Source organism: Dama dama, chromosome 21 (assembly GCF_033118175.1).
Source record: "Dama dama isolate Ldn47 chromosome 21, ASM3311817v1, whole genome shotgun sequence".
Lineage (NCBI taxonomy): Eukaryota > Metazoa > Chordata > Mammalia > Artiodactyla > Cervidae > Dama > Dama dama.
Genome location: NC_083701.1, coordinates 31,477,955 through 31,504,216, shown reverse-complemented (window position 1 = coordinate 31,504,216; position 26,262 = coordinate 31,477,955). Strand labels below are relative to the sequence as shown.

Genomic DNA, 26,262 nt, shown 5'->3' with positions numbered 1-26,262 from the left:
AATGTTCAGCCAGCCTGGGCTTGGACACCATGCTGAGGGTGGTTGCTGGTGGTGTAGCCCATGAGGAGCCAATGAGAACTGGGGGGAGGGGTGCTGGATAGGATAACATGATCTATTTGTGTTTTAGAAAAGAGCTCTGATAGCAGAAGAAAGGATGGATTAAAGTGTGTGGTGACAGGGAGACTAGCTGAGGGGGCATGGTGCTGTCCAGGTGAGAGATGAGGAATGTCAAAATTAGGATAGGGGCAAAGAGGAGAGAAAGGGGACACTGGAGATGTAGAGGGGTAAAACATGGTGACTGACTGGAGGAGGGATGGGGCACAGTGGAGTTTAAAACTCAGATCTTTAGCCAGAAAATTAATTTCCCCATATATCCAGTTAAAGGACTTTGACCCTCAAACCAAAGAATGTCAAAAGTGAGAAAAGAGGAAAAAATAATAATTTTCTAGAAGCATCCTCTAGTCTGAATCATATTAATCAATTCATTCATTTACTTAATATTTCTAAAGGCAGTATGCCAGGTAAAGGGATACTAATAATAAAAAGATATGGTTCCTGCCCTCAAGAAGATTAACAGCTAAAATCTTGAGGAAGAAGAACCGAGCTGGAGGAATTGAGCTCCCTGACTTCAGACCATTCTACAAAGCTACAGAAACGAAAAGCAGTAGGTACGGGCACAAAACCAGATACATAGATCATGGAACAGAAGAGAGAGCACAAAATAAGCCCACACATTCACGGTCAATTAATCTATGACAAAGGAAGCAACAATATACAATGAAGAAAGACAGTCTCTTCAGTAAGTGGTGCTGGGAAAACTAGACAGCTACATGTAGAAGGATGAAATTAGAGCTCTAACAGCATATGCAAAAATAAACTCAAAATGGACTAAAGACCTATATAAAACCAGAAACTATAAAACTCCTAGACCTGGCTTCCCAGGTGGCTCAGTGGTAAAGAGTCTTCCTGCCAATACAGGAGATGTGGTTTGATCCCTGGGTCAGGAAGATACCCTGGAAGAGGAAATGGCAACCCACTCTAGTATTCTTGCCTGGAAAATCCCATGGACAGAGGAGCATGGCAGGCTACAGTCCATGGGAGCAACTGAGCTACATAAAACTCCTAGAGGAAAACATAGGCAGGACACTCTTTGATGTAAATGGTAGCAATTTATTTTTTTTTGTATCTGTCTCCTAAAGCAGAAGTAATAAAAAGCAAAAATAAATATTTAAATATTTAAAAATATTAAAATATTAAATAAAACATTAAATTAATATTAATTAATTAAATTAATATTAAATAAAATATTAAAAATAAATAAATTAACAATTGATTCATGTCAATGCATGACAAAACCCACTACAATATTGTAAAGTAATTAGCCTCCAACTAATAAAAATAAATGAAAAAATAAATAAATAAAAAGCAAAAATAAAAAATAGAACTTAATTAAACTTAAAAGCTTTTGCACAGCAAAGTAAACCATCAACAAAATGAAAAGACAACCTACTGAATGGGAGAAGATATTTGCAAATTATATGGCCAATAGTGATTAATTTTATCCAAAATATATAAATAGCTCATACAACTCAACATCAAAAAACCAACAACCAATTTAAAAGTGGGCAGAATATCTGAATGGACACTTGCCAGAGAAGACATACAGATTGGTCAACAGGTACATGAACAGATGCTCAACATCACTAATCATCAGAAATCAAATCATCACAATGACATATCACCTCACACCTGTCAAAATGGCCTGCATCAAAAAGAACCAAAATAATAAATGTTGAGGAGGATGTGGAGAAAAAGGAACCATTATACATAGTTGGTGGGAATGTAAATCGGTGCTGCCTCCATGGAAAACAGTATGAAGGCTTCTCAGAAAACTAAAAGTAGAACTAACATAGAACCCAGCAATTCCACCTCTGGGTATATATCTGAAAAAAACATAAACCCTAATTTGAAACAATACATGCACCCCAATATTCCCAGCAATGTTATTTTTAATTGCTGAGATATGAAGGCAGCCCAGGTGTCCAACAAGAGATGAATGGATAAAGAAAATGTAAAGAACTAACTAGAGTTACCAGTGGGAAAAGGGAAGGGGGGAGGGACAATATAGGGATAGAGGATTAAGAGGTACAAACTATTATGTATGAACTAAGCTACAAGGATATACTGTGCAACACAGGGAATATGGCCAATATTTTATAATAAAAATAAATGGAGTGTAAAAAAAGACTGACAGTTAAGTGAGGATAAAATTAAATTAAACTATGATAAATGCTGTTTAGGGATAAATAAAGGATGATTATAAGAGTATATTAGTGTTCTATTGCTGCTCTAACAAATTGCCACAAACCGAGTAGCTAAAACAAAACAAATTTATTTTCTTACAGTTCTGGAGGCCAGATTTCACCAGGCTAAAGGTGTGCCAAGCCCCCATTCCTGCAGGAGACTGTAGAGGAAAACTCACTTCCTTGCTTTTTCCAGCTTCCAGTGGCCACCTGTATTCCTTGTGACCTCTTCTTTCCCCTTCAAAGCCAGCACGATAGCATCTTCTCTGACTCAGGTTTCCTCTGCTCCTGTCACATGCCCTTCTGTCTTTAATTAAATTTCACTCTTAGAGGATACTTGTGATTACATTAGGACCTACCCAGATAATCCAGGATAACCACCCCAACCCCCGCCCCATGTCAGACTCCTCAGTGTATCACATCTGTAGAGGCCCTTTTCCATTTAGGGAAACATTGACAGATTCCATGGGTTTAGGACCTGGCAATCGTTGAGGGCCATTATTCAGCCTACCACAAGGGGCATAGAGGAGAAACTTCTCAACAAGCCCCTTTCTCCTAAAGGCTGTGGTGAGTTTCAAGCAAAGGAACTATGTGGTAAGATTTGAATTTTAGTAAGATTAACTTGGGACTTCTGAGGATGCAGATAAAGAACCTGGAGTCAGGGTTCCAATAATTCTGGAAAATTTGATTAAAACCATAGTAGTTGGGTTGAGTGTATTGGGGGGAAACTGAGATGGCACCAGTAGCTCTTTGCACACTGCTGGATGCAATAAATTATTTCTGGTTTGGGCAGTCAGGTGCCACAAACGAAAATTTGTAATACAAGAAGAGAAGCAGATTTGGAAAGGGGTTAGAGGAACTTAGACAAGGAGGGAAGTGTTCGTTGAAGAAAAGTATTTCTAATCTGAGAATTAAACAATGTGCTTGCAAACAGAAATCAATTTACATTACTTGTGTTAGTAAGTTTTATCCTCATATCCTTAGAACAGAATCTAAGGATGTTAAGGGAAAATAAGCAAGTAATTATACTGAATTTTTTTTCATCTGGTCTGGAATCTGCAACCAGCATCCCCAACCTTTTTGGCACCAGGGACCAGTTTCATGGAAGACAATTTTTCCATGGACTGGGGGCGTGGGGCTAGTTTGGGGATGATTCAAGCACATTACATTTATTATGCACTTTATTCCTATTATCATTACATCAGCTCCACCTCAGATCATCTGTCATTAGATCCCAGAGGTTGGGGACCCCTGCCCTAAACTATCAATGCTGTGAAGAGTCACAGAGATCTTTCTCATCCAATAGTTCTCAGTTTATTTTTTCCACTGCTACATGCCCAGCTGAAAAGGTGGGCACACTCCTTTTGGTTCATTCCAACACACGTGTTCTAATTGACCTTTTCTCTCCCCCATTACAAGCTTATGTTAGAACAAATTGAGTTATTTATCAGGATAAATAAACCAATTCTTTTAGCTAAACAATTTTTTAATGTGAAACCAGCTATTGCCAGACAAACCCCAGGACTGATAGCAACACACCATCACAGAAATAGAGCAGGATCCTCTGGTCCTTGCCCCCTTCCCCCACCCCACGTGTCCTCAGTCTGCCTTTGGTCTGTGAAAAAAAAAAACTAACCAAAGAGTAAGTTGAATCACAGAAGTGAGAAAATGCAGAAAAAAAGGAAAACAGGCAACCAAACTAAATAATAATAATTTAGTCACTAAGCTCCGGGAGTTGGTGATGGACAGGGAGGCCTGACGCACTGCGATTCATGGGGTCGCAAAGAGTCGGACACGACTGAGCGACTGAACTGAACTGAAGCTAAAGATAGCTTCACTGACTTAGTGGACATGAACTTGAGCAAACCCTGGGAGATAGCGGAGAACAGAGAGGCCTGGTGTGCTGCAGTCCATGGGGTCGCAAAGAGTTGGACACGACTCTGACTGAACAACCATCGCTAAGCATAGTTAAGGAGCTTTAGCTCCTTCTCAAGAGCTACTGATAATATTCTGAGCTATATCCTGTGAGCTGTCTTATAGATACTGAAACCCCCACAAGGTAACTATTGCAGTACTTGAAGACCAGACTGTAACCATGACATAAGCTGCCATAATTCTGAGAACCGGCCTCAAAGAAATGGAAACAAACCAACACTGGATCTGAAGATTAACTGTACTTAAAACAGTCATCATGACGCTGGTCAGACCACTGATGACCAATTTCAAGATGACTGTCTGAGCTGACTGTGCTGTTTCTGCATGTAACCTAGCCTCCTCCGTCTGTCTATAAAAACTCTTGCCCACTGGTTGGGGATGAGGGGAGTCAGCCTTTGGACGGGAGTCTGGCTTCTCCCTCACTCCCCCAGCCCCCAAAGTGGAAAGTTTGCTGGCATCCAAAACACAACAAACTTTCCGCCAACCTGGCCTCTTTATTGGCTTTTGAGCAGTGAGCAGGCAGACCCCACTTTCAGTTACATCACAGCAGCACCTAAGAAGCACTAATTTGGTCCCTAATCCACGCAGGACCAGTGAAGCCAGAGCAGTGGCACGCCTGTTCCCTGAGCTCATTAGGACAGCTCTGACCAAGCCTGGTCTTGTGATTTTCAGCCCATTGATGCTTCTAGTACCACTTCCTTCTCCATTTCTTCTCTAAAGTCTACCTTCTACCTCATTTTACCGTCCAGAAGGACTAAGGTTCATAGAAACAACAGAATTTATTTTTTGCCTTTTATTTTTTTTTTAAGTAAAGTAGCACCTTTTCAAGTTTCATCCATCTTGAGTCCCATCGAGTTTCTTTGCTGTCACAGCCTCACCAGGTCTTCCCTGGTCTTCCGTGCTCCCTGTCCTCCTTTTGTGCTCCTATGCACTCAGCCTGCACTGCGCACTTTATGACTGCGTTATATTCTATGTTGTCTCGTCCTCTCATTTCCTTATATGTGCATGCACCATCTTCTGCCTAGATTTACGAGGTCCTTGTAGAGTTTTGCATCTCAATACTCAGAAACGAAAGAGGTGATGTATGGTGTGGAAGTTAAACTGCTGAAGCGTTCAAAACAGAGATGTCTGCTGCTTTTTTGAGGAGACTACCATCTCCCCACTCTGCACTGCAGAGATCCTGTTATATATTCTACAGTTGTTCTGCATGTAAAGATGGGAAAGAGACTGTTGTTTCAGCTTCAGAAACAATATATTGGCTCCCATAAACTGAGAGAAAATTAATAACCTGTACATTCTCATGCTCCTAAAACCTAGAGTGATGACTTTGATGATTTTTGTTCCTCTCCCCCAGAAGTCTGTCTTATCATTGTTTCCTGGCTATGGAATTCTTTTATGGTGTTGTTTCTTTGAAATGTGTCCTGGTGCTTTAGCTTTCTGCTATCTTGATCTTCTGGAGTACGGCAGCTATTTCTGATCAGAATCTGTGTAATTGAGGCTAGGTTTGGACAGGACTCTTCAAATTGTATATCCAACATGGTTACTTAAAATCTGCCAGGGACTTTCTGTTCAATAATATTTGTGAGCTGTTTTTTCACATTTTAGTAAAGCCTAGGTAGTGCCCCAAAAGGCTATAAATAAAATTAGATTGTTTTAGTGGTTTTCTTTGCACCTGAATTAATTTATTTCCATCTTAGAGGCCCCACTATTCAGGATTCCGATTTTACTTTTAAAGACAAATGAGTAAGGCAAAAATTAGAGATACACTGGCAGAAAGCATTCTCAATGTGATATCCCATTTTGCTGCTGAATCAATATGTAATCTATGGTAAATAACCTTGGCAGGATGCCAATCAATAAAATTAAACCATAAAGTGCTATAGAATATTCCAGTGTCTAATGTGTTTCTCAGGCAAACAGCATTAAATTGAGGCATAACCCTCCTCCATATTATACCATTTAGCTCATATATGATAATTATGAAATAAAATGCTTTTGAGTTTATTTTGCACCCAATATTGGTCAAGCACTGTGCTTTGCCTAATTGAGTAGGGAAATGGGTTTGCATACATTTTAACATAGACACTAAGTTTTATGACAAATGCAAATAAAGGGTGTTACGGTCATACAAAGTACAGGCACCTAACCCAGCCTGGGGGCCGCTGGAGGAGATGCCGAGAAGTGGTATCTGAAGAACAGGTAAAATCAGACTGGGAAGAAAAGAGATGCATCAGACAAGGGAACAGCATGTGCAAAGTCATAAAGACAAAGGTGTGTGGAATATCAGGAAAATAACCAATAGGGTAGGGAAGAGTGTAGAAAGAGTGTAGTGTATTAAAAGTAGAAGTAGAATGTTTAAGACAGACTGGTAGAACCTAAAATTTCAAGCAAATCAACAAAATAGATCATGAAGGGCCTTATCACATAGGCATCTGGTCAGAGAGAGAAAGCATAACCCTCTGACATTCTGAATTCCACAAAAGGGGGAAACTATGTAACCTTGAACCTATTACAGAACTACAGAAGGTTCATGACATTATCTGGCAAATGGTTAAATACCAATCACAGTGCTCTCTGTATAGCAACAGGACAAAAATCACCAATTGGGTTTTGGTTTTTTATTTTTGGCCATGCCTCTCAGCATATGGGATTTTAGTTCCCCATCCAGGAATTGAATCCATGCCCCCAGCAGTGGAAGTGCTGAGTCTTAACCAAAGGGCTCCCAGGCAAGTCCCATATTTTTTTTTTTTTAAGACAGAAAAACACACAAACGAAATGAACTGTAATACCTGCCACTACTATTTTCAAACATTTTGACCACACTACCTCTATGGCCTTTAAGCCATAGTAAAGACCTCCCAGGTGGTGCTAGTAGTAAAGAACCCACCTGCCAATGCAGAAGACATAAGAGATGAAGGTTCCATCCCTGGGTTGGGAAGATCCCCTGGAGGAGGGCATGGTAACCCAGTCCAGTATTCTTGCCTGGAGAATCCTATGGACAGAGGAGCCTGGCAGGCTATGGTCCATGGGGGTGCATAGAGTCAGACACTGCTGAAGTGACTTAGCACCCAGGCAAAGACTTTAGAACTTTATCTAGAAGGCAGCCACTGAAGGGTTTTTAAGCAGCAGAGCAATAAGATCAGTTTTACGTTTTTAAAAGATTACAGTGATGTTGTTGAGAAGGCTGAATTCAAGGCAAGCCAGACTGAAGGCGATGAACTATTGTGGTAATGCAGGGGAATAATGCTGAGGGTCTGAACTTTGCTGGTAGGAGTCATAGAACAGATGGGATCGACTGAATTTGCTCTCCAATAGGATGGAGGGATTAGGGAGAGGGCAACTTGCAGAGTCTCTCCATCTAAGTTTCTGACTTGGGCCACTCGATGAATGAGGGAAATATAGGTTAAGAAATATTGCAAGAGGTCACTTTGGTGGGTAGGAAAGACAAAGATGATTTCATCTAAGGACAGCTTGAGCTTCCGGTGCCTCTGAGACAAGCCGGTGGAGATGTGCAGAAAGCTCGAGATAGAGATTCAAGTCATTGATTTGAACTAGATCTTTCCTACTCAAGAATATTGCTCCAGGAATTTTCCCATCTCTATTGTTTTGTTGTCTGCTTGGCTGGTTGAGTGGTGTGTTTGTTTGGTTCTCTACTGGGCTTTCCCCCGTCAGCATGAAAGCATGCCATTATTCCTCTCATCTGAAAAAATCCTCTGTTTCCCTTTCTTCCACCAGCTACTGCCCCGTGTCTTTGTTCCTTTTTAGCAGAGTCTCATCCTCTCCTAGTCCCTACACATAATATTATACTATATAAATTCACTACACATAGTATTATACTCTAATCAAATCCCACATTGCTAAATCCAGTGGTCATGTCTTGATCTCAACTTGGTTTCTAAGCTGCTTTGACCAAGTGAATTATGCTTTATTTTTCAAAACATTTAGCTTCACTTGACCTCCATAATATAAAACTCTCTTCCTAACTCACTTCTTTCCTGGTCATTTTTCTCACTCTATGTTTTGGGAGTAAGAGTCGGACACAAATGAGCGACTAAGACAAACACAACACATATACCATTTTTCTAGATTCCACACATATGTATTAATATACAATATCTGTTTTTCTCCTTCTGACTTACTTACAAAGCAGAAACAGAGACACAGACTCTAACATATGGGTACCAAAGAGGGGCTATGGCTGGGAGATTGGGATCAACATTTATACACTACTGTGTATAAAACAGATAACTAATGAGAACCTGCCGTATAGCACAGGGAACTCTACTCAGCACTCTGTGGTGACCTAAACAGGAAGGAAATCCAAGGGAGAGGGGATATATGTGTACGTACAGCTGATTCACTTTGCTGAGCAGCAGCAACTAACACCATGTTGTCAAGCAACTATACTCCAATATAAAAATCAAATTAAAAAGAAACTTCACATGACCTGGGCCCCTGTTGATTGTCTGATCTCATCAATTTCTATCCCACCCTCAACACTTGGCTCCATCCACACTGGCCAGGCACACCAGGCCTGCTGTGGAGCCATCACATTGGCTGTTACCTCTGCTCAAAACACCCTTCCCCAGGTGCATTGGCTGACTCCCTGTGTTCTTCAGGTATGCTCCAATTCAGCTACTAAGAATACCTCTCAATGCCATCTTTGTCATTGCAACTCACTTCCCCAGAATTCCTGATCTTTCTTTTACTCCTCTGCCTTTTCTCTGTTCCACAGCACTCTTCTACTACACAGTGCAATTAGTTATCCACTGTGTTGTTCATCTCCCCATCACTGTCACTGCCACCATTAAAATGTAAACTCCATATGGCAGAAAACTTTATTTTGTTCATTGACCCATCCTAGTTTGAGGTGCATAATACTGAATGAATGAAACTATCAATACATAAACAGTAGTTGAAGAAGTCATAGTCATTGAAGAGAGATTATTGAAGAAAATGGACTAAGGACAGAACAACTGGGTACTCTTCCCTTAAGGGACTAAAAGAGGAAGACAAACCCATAAAGAGGACTGAGAAGGAAATCATATAGTTGTTGGAAGAAAAATATAAGAGGAGAATGTCGGAGAGAAGGGGAGGGAGGTTCAACAGGGAGGGAATATATGTATACGCATAGCTGAGGCATGCTGTCCTACAGCAGAAACTAACACAACATTGTAAAGCAATTATACTCCAATAAAAATAATAATAAATGAAAAAATAAAATAGTAGAGATGGGGGAAAGGAGGAGAGTGTATCAGAAGCCAAGGGAGGAGAATATTTCAAGCTCTGTGAGAAAGCAGGTAAGGCTTCTGGTCTCCTGAAGGATCACCTGGTCCTTCTTAAGCCACGGACACTTTTCCCACTTTGCTGGACAGCCTATACCTTTTCTGGCCCTGTCCATCCTCCACACCTCTCTGCTCTCTCTGCACATTCCTTGAGGAAATAGTTCTTGATGGAAATGTGGCATAAAATAGAGAGTGAAGTGACCAAGCAATACAGAATACAGAGTTTTATAAGACATTAACATAGAATAACAGTTGCAAATATTCAAATAATAAAGTCTGTGGCTAGAGGGGGAAAAAAAGGCTTCCTGTTGTAAACACTCCCCTCCAGTTATGAATATCTCTCCGTCCATCCTCTGAAAGAAACGTCATCAGCACACTGTCACAGCTTTTATGCAGTCCAAGAGGAAACTTAGAGGGCAGGAGGAGAAGGGGACGACAGAGGATGAGATGGTTGGACGGCATCATCGACTCGATGGACATGGGTTTAGGTGGACTCCGGGAGTTGATGATGGACAGGGAGGCCTGGCGTGCTGCGGTTCATGGGGTCGCGGAGAGTCGGACACGACTGAGTGACTGAACTGAACTGAACTGAAGAGGAAACTTAACGGCACTTTTTGGCTATGACCTGTTAAAAGCTCACTCATGGAGCTATCACTCAGGATAGCTTGTGTTAGGGGCAAGGGAGGATTTGCATCTACATGCATAAACAATTGGGGCTCATCACCATAGAAAAGAAGTTTTGAAGTATCCCATTTCCTTGCTAAACATTTATTAAGGTATAATCTTGGGAAAGCTCAGAATTTCAGATTTGAAATTATTCAAGAAATGCTTAGGTAACCAAATGTCTTCATAGACCGACAGGCTTTTTGAAGGTAGTTTGTTGGTAGTGGTGGTGGTGGTGTTGCCCTGGTGAGTCCTCAGCCTTCCATGGAGATGAACTGGTGTTGTCTAAGCAAAAACCTAGATTCAGTGAAATAGTCCAAGATATAAGCACCTCCCCTGAGCAGGGTCACCTCAGCTTATTCATTCAACAACAATTAGAGCGGAGCAAAGGTGTCCACTTTGCTAAGTACTGGGAATAAGGCATGACTTGGGTCCTAGAGGAGTTCACCCTCTAAAGAAGTGGAAGAGTCTATAAAAATAAATAACTACAGTACAACATACATGCTACTGAATTTACAGCCAGACATAGTCATCTGTAGAATTATTCTATATTCCAAACCCTGCTGTTCTTCCCACCCTATGTTAGATCTGTACCACCTATATTAGTAAGCGATGTTATAAAAGCCTCAGATACACCCAGAGAAGATTTAGTGAGGATGGTGTGGGAAAGCAAGTGCCTCAGGTCAAGAATAGTGTCTCCTTGTGGCCATATAGCCAGGGATACAAGACACTCACCATTCTCATCTCAATCTATAGCCCTAAATGCTCCCCACTCCAGAAAGGAATAATAACACTGGCTCTGTCTTCAGTACCATATATTTATCCCCCTTGCTACTCAGAAGAATTTTACTTCTTGAAAAAGAAAATCATTGTTTGGTTTTTCTTACCTTATAAAGGATAGAAGATGGCAATCCTTACCCACTCTTAGCTGAAAAACAAGTAGATCTCTAGCTTCTACAGATTCAGGAATGGCTTAGAAATACTTTACAATCTATAGAAAGAATGGAAAATGAGAATACTAAAGAATTATGTGCCTTCTTTCTTGACAGTTTGAACAAAGCAAGTCATTTATCTTTAGCAACTTAGAGGGTTATTTAGAAGAGGGTCTGATTTTCTAAAGAAATGTCAGTTGAGCTGTCACTCATTATCCCAAATATGATATTATCTAAGGATACAGTTATCAGAACACAGTTTATATATGTAAATAACACATATTTAATATAAAATTTGTTTAATGGGCCACATTTTTTTTATTTTGACAGCACAGAAGCCTCCAAAATAAAGTTTAAAGAGACGGTTTGGACAACTAATTCCCAGTTAGATCTGATGGATCTGGTAGAGGACAGAAAGGGGGAGAATGGGAGGCGTTCTCATGGTATCATGAAGTGACTTCTACCACTGCACTCTTAGAGGACCATTTGGAAAATAGTTACCAATGGTAGCCACTAGACAAAACAGTATGATTTCTCAAAAAACTAAAAACAATATTACCATATAACCCAGCAATTTCACTCCTGCGTACATATCAAAAACAAAAAACACTTATTCAAGAAGGAATGCACCCCAATGTTCAGTTCAGTTCATCGCTCAGTCGTGTCCAACTCTTTGCAACCCCATGAATCGCAGCACGCCAGGCCTCCCTGTCCATCACCAACTCCCGGAGTTTACTCAAACTCATGTCCATCAAGTCGGTGACGCCATCCAGCCATCTGATCCTCTGTCATCCCAATGTTCAGAGCAGCATTATTTATAACTGCCAAAATATGGAAGCAACGTAAGTGTCCATCAACAGATTAATGGATGAAGATGTGATATACATATACATTGGAATACTGCTCAGTCATAAAAATAATGAAATTTTGTCATTTTCAGCAACATGCATGGACTTAGAGGACATTATGCTAAGTGAAATAAGTCAGGCAGAAGTAGGAAGACTGAATGATACCACTTATACGTGTAAAATAAAAATACAACAAACTAGTGAATATAACAAAAATAAAAGCAGACTCGCAGATACAGAGAACAAGCACAGTTACTAGGGGGAGGGTGGAGGGGCAGTTACGGGATGAGGGAGTGGAAGGTACAAACCATTAGTTGTAAGATAAATTAAGGGATATACTGTACTACATGGGAAATATAGCAATATTTAATAATAACTGTAAATGAAAGGTAACCATTAAAATCATGTAAAAATTTTTAAAAAGAAATAGTTACCAATTCATAGCAATAACAACAATAAAGAAGATATACTGAAGAAAAGAGTGATAAAATATTGATGATGAACATAAAACACCATCAGAGCAAATGGAATGGCGTAACATGTCCTTGGATTGGGTGACTCAATATTATAATATCCTCAAAAAATTAGTATAAATTTAGTGCAATTCCAGTTAGAATCTCAACAGGGTTTTTCATTTATATTTTGGGGGACTGATAAAACGATCATAAAATCTATGTGGGAAAGCAAATAGACCCTAAAAAGCCAATAAAACTGAATAAAAGAATAACAGTAAGGGGAACTTGTCTGACAGCAGCACATATCTTAATGCTGCTATAGACTGATAGGATGACAATATAGAAAGAGACTAATAGAACAGCAGAACAGAGAATCCAGGAATAGATCAGCGAATGCAAGAGATTTTAATATATGACCAAGGTGGTGTTTCAATTCAGTGGGAAAATGGTAGAATATTTAATAAATTATGCTGAATGAACTGTCTTTCAATATAGAAAAACTGAAGATAAAGCTGTATGTTACATATGTATAAAAATAAATCCAAAAGGATTAAAGCCTTAGATGGAAAAAAAAATAAAATGATAACATTCTTGAGGTTTCCCTGGTAGCTCAGTGGCGAAGAATCCATCTGCCAATGCAGGAGACATAGGCTTGATCCCTGACACAGAAAAATCCCGCATGCTGTTGAGCAACTAAGCCCATGAACCACAACTATTGAGCCTGTGCTCTAGAGCCCAGGAGCTGCAACTATTGAGCACACATGCCATAACTACTGAAGCCCACACACCCTAGAGCCCGTGCTCTGCAACAAGGGAAGCCACGGCAATGAGAAACCCGCGCCTTGCAGCTAGAGAGCAGCCCCTGCTCACTGCAACTAGAGAAAAGCCTACGCAGCACCAAAGACCCAGCACAGCCAAAAATAAATAATTTTTTTAAGTGACAACTTTCTTAGAAGAAAACCTATAAACAAGCTATAATCCCTCAGAATAGGAAAAAATTCTTAACCAAGAGAGGAAACCCAAAAGCCACTGAAAAAGACACAGTAATTATATAAAATTTAAGATGTCTAAAATTATAAAAAGCTATCATAAACAATTGAAAAATATAAATATGAGGATAAAATGCAGTGCAGATGACAAACCTCTATACAAAGCTCTTTTATACATGAGTATGGCTTCCCTTGTGACTCATTCCCCCATTGCCAATGCAGGAGACACAGGTTTGCTCCCTGGGTTGGGAAGATCCTCTGGAGAAGAGAATGGCCTTCCACTCCAATATTCTTGCCTGGGAAATCCCATGGACAGGGGAACCTGGGGGGCTGCGGTCCATGGGATTGCAAGAGTTGGAGACAACTTAGCAACTAAACCAACCAACCAAAAAAAGATAAACAGCCCAACAATAATATGAGCTAAAGACAAGATTAACTAATTCAGAGGCATGTCCAATCCAATGTCAACCTGTAAATCAATGTTCAAACATACTTGTAGTAAGGAAGGCAAATTAAATTTTGCCATCAAATGGGCAAAAAGCAAAAGGTAATGCACTTTCAGGGTATTGTTGGCAGAGACTAAGAAGAAATGGTGCTTTTCCCCATTGCTTGTATCATGGGAGAATGGCATTGAAACATGTATATTGTCATATGTGAAACGAATCACCAGTCCAGGTTCGATGCATGATAGAGTGTGCTCAGGGCTGGTGCACTGGGATAACCCAGAGGGATGGGATGAGGAGGGAGGTGGGAGGGGGCTTCAGGATGGGGAACACATGTACACCCGTGGCAGATTCATGTCAGTGTATGGCAAAACCACTACAGTATTGTAAAGTAATTAGCCTCCAATTAAAATAAATAAATTTATATTAAAAATAAAATGCTTCCTGAAAAAAAAGTATCAACAATAACAATCTTAGTAAGCAATCTGACAAAATTGATGACAACTAAAATCTTTTTAAAACTTTAAAATTGTGTAATACATGAAATTTAAAAGCTGTAAGTGAAAAAAGTACACATTGAAAATGAAAAAATAACCAATGAAAATATGCCAATAACTATGACATCTTTATTTCACTCTCACATTTCAATGAATTCATCTATAAGTCTAGACTCATATTTCCTGTTTCAAAAATACTTTGCAAATATTATTCTAGTGTTGCTGTTTAAAATGTCAGGTGAGCTGAGCACTGAAGAACTGATGGTTTTGAATTCTGGTGGTGGTGAAGACTCTTGAGAGTCCCTTAGACTGCAAGGAGATAAAACCAATCAATCCTAAAGGAAACCAACCCTGAATATTTACTGGAAGGCCCGACGTTGAAGCTCCAATACTTTGGCCACCTGATGTGAACAGCCGACTCATTGGAAAAGACCCAGATGCTGGGAAAGACTGAGGGCAGGAGGAACAGGGGACGACAGAGGATGAGATTGTTGGATGGCATCACTGACTCAGTGGACATGAGTTTGAGCAAACTCTGGGAGATAGTGAAGGACAGGGAAGCCTGGCATGCTGCAGTCCATGGGACTGAAAAGAATTGGAACACAACTTGGTGACTGAACAAGTACTGCTATTTAAAATGTCAGATGTGAATCAAATTTCATCCCTCTATAGATGGTCTGCTGCTTTCTCTCTGGAATTGATTCCTTGTTCCTAAATTTCACTTTACTGTATCATGTTGATATTTTCCCTTTTCTTTTTCATGTTGGTACACAATAAGCCCATTTAACCTTTAACCGTGGCAAAATTTCAATTAGCAATTCTTCAAATATTTAACTTGATTTTTTTTCATTTAGAAGCCCTACTAATCAAATGTTGGTGATTATTCTATTTTTCATGTCCTTTTTTTTTTTTTTTTCATTTTTACAATTCTTTGTTCTTTCTCAATGCCTCTGGGAATGTTTCAAAATCCACTCCATCTCATCAATTCACACAGTGATTGTATTCATGCAACCCATGAGTTAAGTTTTTTCCATTATATCTTATTGGTTCTTTTTTATAACTTCTTGCCCCTGTTTAACATTTCCCGTGCCCTCCCATACGCCCTTGAGAATATTTATTAGGGTTGTTGTGAGCTCTTGTTTCTCTAGCTCATTACTTCTGCTCTCTCTGGAAGTAGTTGCTCAGTTTGTGATCTTTCCTTTACATCAGTGTTGCTCAAAGGTCTAGTTTTTTCTGTTCCTTTTGGAGAATTAGCTATAATTTTTACATTAAGTTCTGAGTTCCATCCGTATCCCAGTTGCTGTTGAGGCTTTGAGTCCAAAATTAGACTCAAAGGAGGAAAACCACAATTCCTTTAAGTTCCCTGTCCTGACTCTCCTTTAGCATAAATGAGACATAATGTCCTCAAGAATTAGCCTGGTCTTAGTTTTTTCATTTTCAGTAGTGCTAGACTATGTCATAGACCTACCAAACATTTTTCATTTGTTTATGGAGTTACAGTGTTCCAGGTATAGGAGAGAGAGCAAGGACTCAGAATGGCAAATCACTATGGAAAATGCCATTGTTTCCAAAATTTCTTGGAACCTTAATCCTCCGTGATTATTACAGTAAATCTTATTTTCCTCCCTCTCCTTCATGGACTTGCATAATTTATTAATTTCAAAAATATTAAAATATACTTTTGAGGATTTCTTAGCTGAACTGACCCTGAAGATAACTGGAGAGTTCTCTTGGGTTTTATAAAACCAATTTGACTATAGCTGATCTAAAAATATAACAGAAATTGGCATGTTCTGTGGAATTATTTCTGTCTTGCCTCCCTGTTCTTAATATATCAATATTTGGATCTTACCAGACGTCTGTACAGATGTCTAGCCTTTTCTTTTGATCTGACATTTACTTATTCAACAACTGTTTGTTGAACACTTGCCATATTATTGTTCTAGTTGTCAGGTGCCCAAAAAGAAAGACGCAGTCCCTGCCTTCACAGAGCATTAGAGTCTAACAAAGAATCCAGATTGAATGCGGGGATTTCTTCCTGTGTTATAGCAGGGATTTCTTCCTGTGTTATTTTCCAGTGTATCCCAGGCACCCAGGTCAGTGTAAATATTGACTGCATGTTAAATGAGTAAACTACTGACTCATGACAAGTGAGTTGGGTGCTATGGTGGGAACAAGTGCAAGTGTCATGGAGTATATAAACAAGAGGCCTTACCTGCTCTGGGGGGATCATACAGAATTAGTTCTCCAACTGTTGGAGCCCTCCCTCTAGGGTGGTTTATGCAGGCTTAGCTAAACAAGCAGCACCCAGTTCCTATTCAGGCTGCCCGGCCATTTTACATGGAGGCCTGAGCCACCTTGGATTCTTCAGTATTAATTTCAGTAAATGACAAGTTATAGGAATACCTTAATAATATCGTGTGTTTACAGAAACAACAGAAGAATCAGTTTAACAATGCCTATTTGCGTTTCTTGCTTCTTGCCTGCTGGTGCCTACACCCCATTTTCCTTTTTAACTTGCAGATGAAGGAGCTTCCATGCACCCTTGTGATGATACGTACTGTGGACCTTTCCCAGAATCTGAGCCGGAAGTGAAAGCTGTAGCTAACTTCCTCCGGAAACACAGGAAGCACATCACGGCTTACCTATCTTTTCATGCATATGCTCAGATGTTGCTATATCCATATTCTTACAAGTATGCAACAATCCCCAATTTTAGCTGTGTGGTAAGTACTTGAAGCTGGATATGTGCGTCAGGCTTCATGCTTTTCTAATGCTAAGATGGTCCTATGTAATGATGCAACAAGCATTGTGTGTGTGTGTGTATATATATGTATATAGTTATATACATAACAATAGTATATATAGCATATATATAGTATAGTATATACAGTTATATATATAATAGTATATATAAAATATATATAATAGTATATATATGTATAGTGTATATATATAGTTTATATATATAGTATAGTATATAGTATACATATATAGTAGTTACTGTATATGATTGAGAAAGATAAATGACATATATATATAAAATGTCATTTATCTTTCTTAATCATATACAGTAACTATTATTATCCTCATTTTACAGATGAGGAAACTGAAACCTAAACATACTAAATAATTAAAATAAGAACACACCGCTACTCACTGTCATACCCAGGATTCACTCCAAATCTAGCTCCAATGTTGTTGCTTTTAACCACTGTGCTACACTGTTTCTCAAATGCTATCATTTCGAAACTATTTACTTTCTTACCATATGTTATTTGGAAAATGTCAGGATGGATTTGATTTGTATTACAGCTTCGGTCACATATGCAGGGGTGTAATTAACTTTATTGAGTAAATAATTGTTCATAAATTATGGTCTGACTCTCATTAATTAAAAGCAAGTTTTAATTTATAAGCGCTATTTGCTTAATGCTACTAAGTCTCTGGGCATGTATCTGACAAGTTGGTGCTTAGAGTGAACAGCTTTGCAAGCATGAGATTACTTGAAAGTGAAAGAGCAGAGTTCTTCCCCTCCTCATCTCAGAAGCCCAACAAGCTATCCACTACAGGAATTAATTCCTTGTAAAGTGAATCTGGCTCAGAGCCTATAGCATCTAGAGGCCTATGAAATGCAAAGGCAGGCCATGCTAATAGTGTTACAAGTAAGGAATAGGGAGGGCGAAGGGATTAGGAGGGGGCGTAGGCAGGCTTTGGGTTGCTGTTGATGTTCTGTTCTTTGTCTGGATGCTGGTTACTGGATTAGTGTGTGCAGCTTGTGATCCTTCATCGAGCTATAAACTTTATTTGTATACACTTCTGTAGGTATGTTACACTTAAAAGTTTTTTTTTTGTTTTTTTTTTAATAAAAGCATCCCCTTTCTTCCTATACCTCAATCTCCAAATCCTGCATCAGTTGCTTGGGGTTGCAGGAATTCCTGATCTAGATGTCTAGGACCTAGAAGGAATGAGGAACATGAGGTGGTCAGAAGGTGGTCTGGGGAAGGCTTGTTTCCTATCCAAAAGAGGAACTCTGTTCTTAGCATTTTGTGCAAGAATTCTGAGCAAATTCTCTCTCTTGAGAAATACTGTAAAGGCGGGAGTGATGCTAGATGGAGCTATTCTTCAGCTCCTCAGTGGATCAAAGATGCTTTTCATTTTCAGTGTTAGTGACCTGGCAGCCTAGCACCTTGTTCTGCAATGTTTCTATAGGCAGTTGTTCATCCCTTTCTAAACTGGGCACAGCGTCTGTTTGTATCCTCACAACTGATTATATAGAATAAACAATGTATTAAAACTATCGCATGAGGATGGTGTCCACATTTTTAATTTATTTTCCCACCAGCAGTTAAATTACTTTCTTTTTGTCTTGGATTAGAGGATATGGTATGAAAATTGGATCAGTGGTTCACAGCCAGTGATGAACTTTCCTCCCAAGGGACACTGGACAATGTTAGGAACATTTTTTTGATTGCCACCACAGGGGTGGAAGATGTTACTGGCATCTAATGGGTAGAGGCCAAGGATACTATGAAATATCCTACATTACACAGGACAGCCTTCCACAGCAAAGAGCAATTCAGTCCAAACTGTCAGTAGTAACCCTATTGAGAAATCCTGTTAGTGGGTTGCAGATAAGCTAAATCGCTAAAACCAAGATTATAGTTCTCAGAAACTAGATAGTCTGTGAATGTTAACCAGAAACCATTAAATTCTGTTCAGCTTGTTCAAAAGCATTCCATCAATATGTAGGAGTCTGTGGTTCTGCTAATGTATTTAGGTCATGAAGTTGTTTTTTAACTTTTAAAAAATGATTATTATTATTTTTGGCCATGCTATGCCACAGCATGTGGCACATGGGACCTTAGTTCCTTAACCGGGGAACCTGCACCCTCTGCACTGGGAGCATGGAGTCTTAACCACCAGATTGCCAGAGAAGTCCCCGAACTTGCTTTAAATATAAAAATATTTAAAGAAAAAATATACTCCTTACTTAGCTGAGATCCAATAAAGGAGGCCTGGGTCCTTCTGAACAACAGGGGGGGAAAGCAATGGAGAAAGGAAGAATCACTTAAACTCATCTAAATAGATGCCACCCTGGAAAATAATTCTTAGAAAATTTAATGAAGTTTCTACTCTTTGTGAAAGGAATATGCCTAGACCTCTTATCAACATACACCTCAGTCACAGAAGTCCAGTGATCACAAAAGGCTAAATCTATGTTTTGTGAAAACAGGCAGAGTGGTTATCTTTTTTTTTCTCAATAGATTTTTTCTTCCCCCTTGGGTTTAGTCATCTGAAATAATAAGGAACAAAGGTCTCCTCATATCAGAGTGCAGTAATCTTCTAAATGTAGAAATATCTGCCCTTGCCATGGAATACTGCTGAGGCCATTGGAGAAGATGTTGAAAGTCTTAGCACATTCTCCATAAAGATACCTCATTATGGTGTTTACATTCCTATTCTGTTGGCTCCCGCAAGGAGAATGTCGTCATCAGGGAGATCAATAATAAATGTTTGTCAGGTCCTACTGCCTGGTCCCTGAATAGCCACCCCGTGTAGCATTTGCTGCAAATGCTGCTCTCTGCATCCCAGAGGTAAGTGAGAACAGCAGGCTGAAGCCGGGTCCAACATACAACACCACGTTGCCCAGAGTGCTTCAACGTGCTGGATTAAATTATTCACAGGAAAGTGGAAATGGGAGAGTCATATACCAGTTTCAGCATACTTCTTTTCCCCTCACTGGTCACTCAATATGTTTCAGCTCCTTGTTGAAACTAGTCCTTTCACACCATTTGAAAATGTTTTCACAGGGTAGTCTTTATCATTTGAGTTCATCTTAGGATATTCACCTTTAGGTATTTTGATGGCATTTATTTTTCCTGCTTTTTGGCATAGGTAGGAAGTTCCACCTTAGAATTTCTACATCTTAGCCACACCTGGCAGAGCTCTGCCAGAGGAGTGTGTAACCTTAGAAGTCAGGAAGCATTCTGAAAGTGTTTCCATTCCCACGAAGGATAAACACACAGAGCAAGAGGAGTCACTTCTACTGAATTAAAGGGTTTGGGAACTGATTCAAATGGGTTTTAACTACCTTGAACCTAGCCACTGAAGTATGTACTTAAGGATTGATAAGATTATCTTGATACTCTTGCAGATCTATGCTTATTCAACATGCATGCAAGAAATAGTGATTAAGGGGACTTCCTTCATGGTCCAGTGGCAAAGACTCCATGCTTTCCCTGCAGGGGGCGCAGGTTCCATCCCTGGTCAGAGAACTAAGATCTCTCATGCTGTGTGGCCAAAAAGAAAATTAATTAAAATTAAAATAATCTATTTTTTTTAATTTATCTTAAAAAATAGTGATTAAGCATCTGTTATACACAGCCATGTTGCTAAATGGTGTATATGTAGCTATGAGTAAGAATGACATGAGCTCTGCACTGTCAAGCATTTTGTAATTTACAGAAACGGTGTCTCTGAACTAGTTCAAAGTGAAGAGGGCAGAACACTAAATCAGTCTCAGAAGATGTCTTTATTTCAACCCAGCCATCCTGTGCAGTGTAACCCCAGTCTGACCACTGAACCTTGATGAGCCTTCCTTTCCTTGTCTATATATGGAAATATTACTGATCACTGGTTCACTGTAGAAATTAATTAAGGGAAATAGTGTGCTCTAAAACATATTGCAAAATTCAATATGCAACAAAGAATAACAATATTACCATTAAATATAGCTATTCCTCAGTGCCCGCAGTGTTCTCTATATTGAGTACTGATGATGCTCAAACAACATGTCAGTGTTTCTAAAGGTTTCAATGCAATGATATATGTGATCAAATTTCTCCATTTAAATTAACAGGAATCTGCAGCTTATAAGGCTGTGAATGCACTTCGGTCGGCTCATGGGGTACAGTACCGATACGGGCCTGCCTCCAGCACATTGTGTAAGTTTCCTTTGGATGCTGTGTTGGAATCATCTCTTGAACCAATATCCTGTGTAATGACTTCCCTTTTTAAAAAAAAAAAACACAGAAAATATGTTCCCCACTCCCCAAAATGAAATTTTTGACTACCAAATTAGCCAAGGAAGATGGAAGTTTATGTCTGATTAGTTTTATGCTGCTTGACAGAAATCACTGTCCCAATTCAAATGAATCCTACGCAGAGAATATGCTAGGCACATAATAAAGACTACAGAGTTGAACTGAGATCTTATGACAGTACAAAGTACCCAAATGGGCTCCTTAAGCAGTTGTAACTCCTGTGAAATGGTAATGGGCCTTGAGAAGAAAATGAAGTAATGTTTCAGCTCTGAAAGAGCTTCCTTTTTATCCCTTTCCTTCACCATTCTTGTTATGACATTCTGTTTCTTACATAACACCATCAACTGAATTTCTTCTTGAACGGTAATTAAAATATCTATTTCATGTGAAATAAATAACAAGTTCTTCCCAGTGTATGGACATAACTTGGACATATATAGAACCAGAAGACATGGATTCTAGTCTTAATTCTGCCACTAGTTAGATGGAATCCTGACAAAGACAATAATCCTGGGCTTCAGTTTGCACAACTGATGCATGAGGAATGGGACTAGGTCATTTTCCATAGTCTTTCAAACTCTGCAGTTCATTAACAGACTTCTCTGGTGACCCAGTGGTTAAAAATCTGCCTGCCGATTCAAGGGACACGGGTTTAATCCCTGGTCCAGGAAGATCCCAAATGCCTTGGAGCAGTTAGGCCATATGTCACAACTACTGAAGCCTAAGCACCTACAGCCTGGGAGCCACAACAAGAGATGCCACCACAATGAGAAGTCCACACACCACAAGAGAAGACCCCACTCTCCACAACTAGAGAAAGCCCATGCACAACAATGAAGACCCAGTGCAGCCAAAAATAAATTTAAAAATAAAATTTATTGACTATATGACTTAGAAAATCTAGTGAGAAAGCATATATTCCTGAATATCTAGTGTCATTCTAGAAGCTCACCACAATCATATAGTGGATCATATAATGTACATTATATGTGTATGTATAGATATTGACATTCAATTATTCTTTTCAATGAGCTAGCAAATTTCTCAATTTCTTTAATTCATCCATTATATATTTCTAACCAATCACTTTCTTCAGCCTTCAGAAGAAACACTTGGCCTGTTAATTAACATTGTTTATAAGTTTTTCCTGGTAATGGTGATATCTTAAGTATCAGAATTTTTTTTTTAAGTGAATGATCATTGGTCTAATGCTGACCTTTCTATAACTGTCTTTTAAAAGAGCCACTTTGAAAGGGGAAATATAGTATTTTTAAAAATCACATTACCAGTTAATGCCAATAGAATATATATTAAAAATCTAAAAACATTAATTTTTAAAAAGCCTTACTCACAGTTCACCTTTCAGCTTGGTATTAAGGCACAGTCATAGTATCATATTTACTGAGAGCAACCTGTTACCATAGAAATGAGGCTGTCATATCGCCATGATGTAAGGGTTGGCAAATATTGTCTCTGACTTTGGCTACTATGGCTACTATTTGCAGTTCCAGTGACTCTAACCCAGAGGGACAAAGAAGCCACAGCCTACCTTCTGGCCCCAACTGGAAGCAAAGGGGTCCTGGGAAACAGCAGAGCCATTTGATTGTCATCGTCATGTAATTCTGTCTCTAACTTGTCCTAGCAACAATGGCATCAAAAAGTGGTATCACTTGAGAGGGAAAAATTTTAAATAACAAAGTGGTGTTATGTTAGGCTGGATCATATAAACTTCAGGAAAAAGTACATAAAGATTCTTCTATGAAAATTTATTCATTTATGAATTAATTATTAAAAGCATGTTATGCTAAAAACTGCGTACTAGGCACTTTGGGGTTAAAGGTACTAAACAGTAACACCAAATGCATCCTGATTGCTTTAATTTTCACAACAACTCTATGCAGTAGGTACTATGATCCCTTTTTCAAAAGGAAGACTGAGGCACAGAGAATCCCAGAAGGTGCTGCGATTGGATACAGTCCAAGCCCACAGTGTGGGTTTTCAATTGTGTGCTGGAAAGCTGGAGTGTGTAAGGTCACAGAAGCCAGGAGAGAGTTGCCAGAATGGATTATCAGCTAGGTTAAATGCTGCTGAGAGGCTAAAAGTGCGATCTGAGCAAGGAAAAAACAAAAAAGGAGATTAGGCCCACTGTCAGACTGTCATAGGTGACCTTCAAGAACAAAGGTTTCATAGTCTGGTAGAGGCAAGAACCAGATTGCAAGCGGATGTAGAAGAAACATAGATAGATTATCTTTTGAGAGCTAAAGCAAAAGAAAGAAGAAAAAGAAAATAGCGTATAATAGGGATCTGGAGAAGAAAGTGCTCCAGGGAAGCAGGGCTGGGACATTTTGGTCAGTGAGGATACAAGAGAAGAGTGGTCTATTAACAAAACAAAGTCCTGGAGAAGGGACCCTCTCGCTACCAGAGAAGGCAACAAAAAGTGGTATCAGACAATGTCACATGTAAAAGACGAGCAGCATTTCTTCCTGAGCTAGGAGAAAAGTGAAGAGTGGGATGGAAGCAGAGGAGGTGCTGTTGAGAGGATGTTGAGAGTGGAGACAGTCATAAAGCAAGGGGCAGGACCAGAAGAGAATGACGAAGGGTCTATAATTGAAGGTCTAGAAAAAGGCACCTATAATACAATTGGTAATGGAGAAAGACTTCAGAAAGAATGAATTTACAACAGATTTTCTCCATCTCCCTGTTGAGATAAAAAAGAGAAACTGGACTTCAGGATTGAGGATTAGCAAATCAAAAGCAGAAAAGGGCTAGAAAAGAAGGGTCTAATGAGAAATTTAGTGGTGTAATTCATAGTCAGCTAGAGAGTTCAATGAAATTCTAAGAAGCCTGTGGGCAGTCTTAGAAACTGTAATAAGTGAAGGCAAAGAACAAGTTCATCAGGAGTGAAAAACATAGGGAATATAGAAATGAGGTTTTCTGAGATCAAAATGTCAATATTCGAGACCTTGGAAGAGAAGATAAAAGCCCACAATATGGGTATGTTTCTTGGTGAATGAAGTGAGGGTGGAGAGAAATAATATTGAAGTTGAGGCTGAGAAATTGAGGTCATTGTACTGGAAAAGCGTTACTACATAGACTAGATCATCCAAGAGCAAAGTTTTCATAAATGTCAGAGGCAAGAACCAGACTGAAAGTGGCTAGGATGATTTATGATGATAGCAGGTATGATTTATAAGTTCCATGAGCTTGATGTTAAGGAACTCTGGTTAAATTGCTCTTGTTGAAAGGGTATTTAATTGGAAAGATTTAGGATAGCTTAGTAAGCAAGTACTATATATACATTTTGAAAATTACTTACTCTAGTGAAGCTGACCTTTTTTTTTTTTTTTTTTTTTAACTTTTAGATGTGAGTTCTGGTAGCTCAATGGATTGGGCCTACAAAAATGGAATACCCTACACGTTTGCTTTTGAACTACGTGACACTGGGCATTTTGGCTTTTTACTCCCAGAGACACTCATCAAACCCACCTGTACAGAGACCATGCTGGCTGTGAAGAATATCACAATGCACCTACTAAAGAAGTGCCCCTGAGACACCCCAAGGGGCAGGTCAACCACCAGAAAGAGCCTATTCTGTGCAAGATTCATTTGGAAATGGGTGTGTATTGTTACAGAGAAGGGCAACAGCTGAGAGGGAACCTAACTGTGGACTTTAAAATCCTTCTCATGCAATCCCATTCTCTGTGGCAATAAAAAAAAAAAAGGTTAAAAATAAACATATATAGCCTACTTTGTTGTAAGAGAAGATATCCATTTTCTATCCATTTAGAGTCTTATTTGTTTAAGTGAGGAGGGGATATTTTCTAATTTTTTGTCTCAAGAAATGTACAAGTTGGGGATTCTACTTCAATAAACCTCATGTTCCCAATTAAGATCTAGGCTACTAATCATGTTTTATCACTTGGTTCTCATGTAAAATGAAAATTTTTGGAATGGAAAGAAATATATTTCTTAATATCATAAATATACAACCTAATAAGACCTCAGATTATTCATACCACCCCCTGGCCTTAGTGCACCAAACACCTATAAAAATGTAGCAAGGAAGGGCAGTTATGTTCAGACTTCAAGAATGCCACTTTAAAAAAATAGAGTAAACATTATTTGAGGAGCCACACAGTGTTAAGAGCTTTACACTTATTAGCAATCTCACCAATTCCTCAAATACTATTGGGCTTCCCTGGTGGCTCAGAATCTGCCATCCCAGCTCCTGCAATGCAGAAGACCTGGGTTTGATCCCTAGGTCAGGAAGATCCCCTGGAGAAGAGAATGGCTACCCATTCCAGTATTCTTGCCTGGAGAATTTCATGGAAGAGGAGCCCAGCAGGCTGCAGTCTGTGGGGTCACAAAGAGTCAGATAGGCTGAGTGACTAACACTTTTCACTTTCAGACACTACTGTCATCCCACTTTTCAAATGAGGAAATTGTGGTTTAAAAGCCGGTTATCAAGAGGGGAGTGGGGTGGGATGGATTGGGTAATTGGGATTGGCATATATACCCTACTGTGTATAAAATAGGTAACTAATAGCATTGATGACTGTATAGCACAGGGAACTCTACGCAGTGCTCTGTGTTGACCTAAATAGGAAGGAAATCCAAAAAAGAGGAGGTATTAATATATGTATATGTATGGCTGATTCACTTTGCGGTACAGCAGAAAGTAACACAACATTGGAAAGCAACTGTAACAAAATTTTTTTTGTATTTTTTAAAAAAAGTAATATAGGTTCCCATTTCTAAGAATATGATAGGATAAGTATCTGTACTGCTGGAAATAACTCAAACTTCTGGACAATATGTAATTTTTTTCAAATCATCTTTAAAACATCAGATCAAGAAGTAAAGAAA

At 39.2% G+C, this 26,262-nt stretch overlaps 1 protein-coding gene across 1 annotated transcript in view; it reads left to right on the top strand.

The window, feature by feature from the left end:
• Positions 1-25,244, top strand: part of CPA6 (carboxypeptidase A6) — a 266,594-nt gene extending 241,350 nt beyond the window's left edge. Inside the window, exons 9-11 of the mRNA XM_061122831.1 lie at positions 16,874-17,076; positions 21,213-21,297; positions 24,759-25,244. Coding sequence (XP_060978814.1) covers positions 16,874-17,076; positions 21,213-21,297; positions 24,759-24,946 — 476 coding nt within the window. The 3' untranslated portion in view covers positions 24,947-25,244. The remainder of the gene's footprint in view (positions 1-16,873; positions 17,077-21,212; positions 21,298-24,758) is intronic.
• Positions 25,245-26,262: the final 1,018 nt, after the last annotated feature.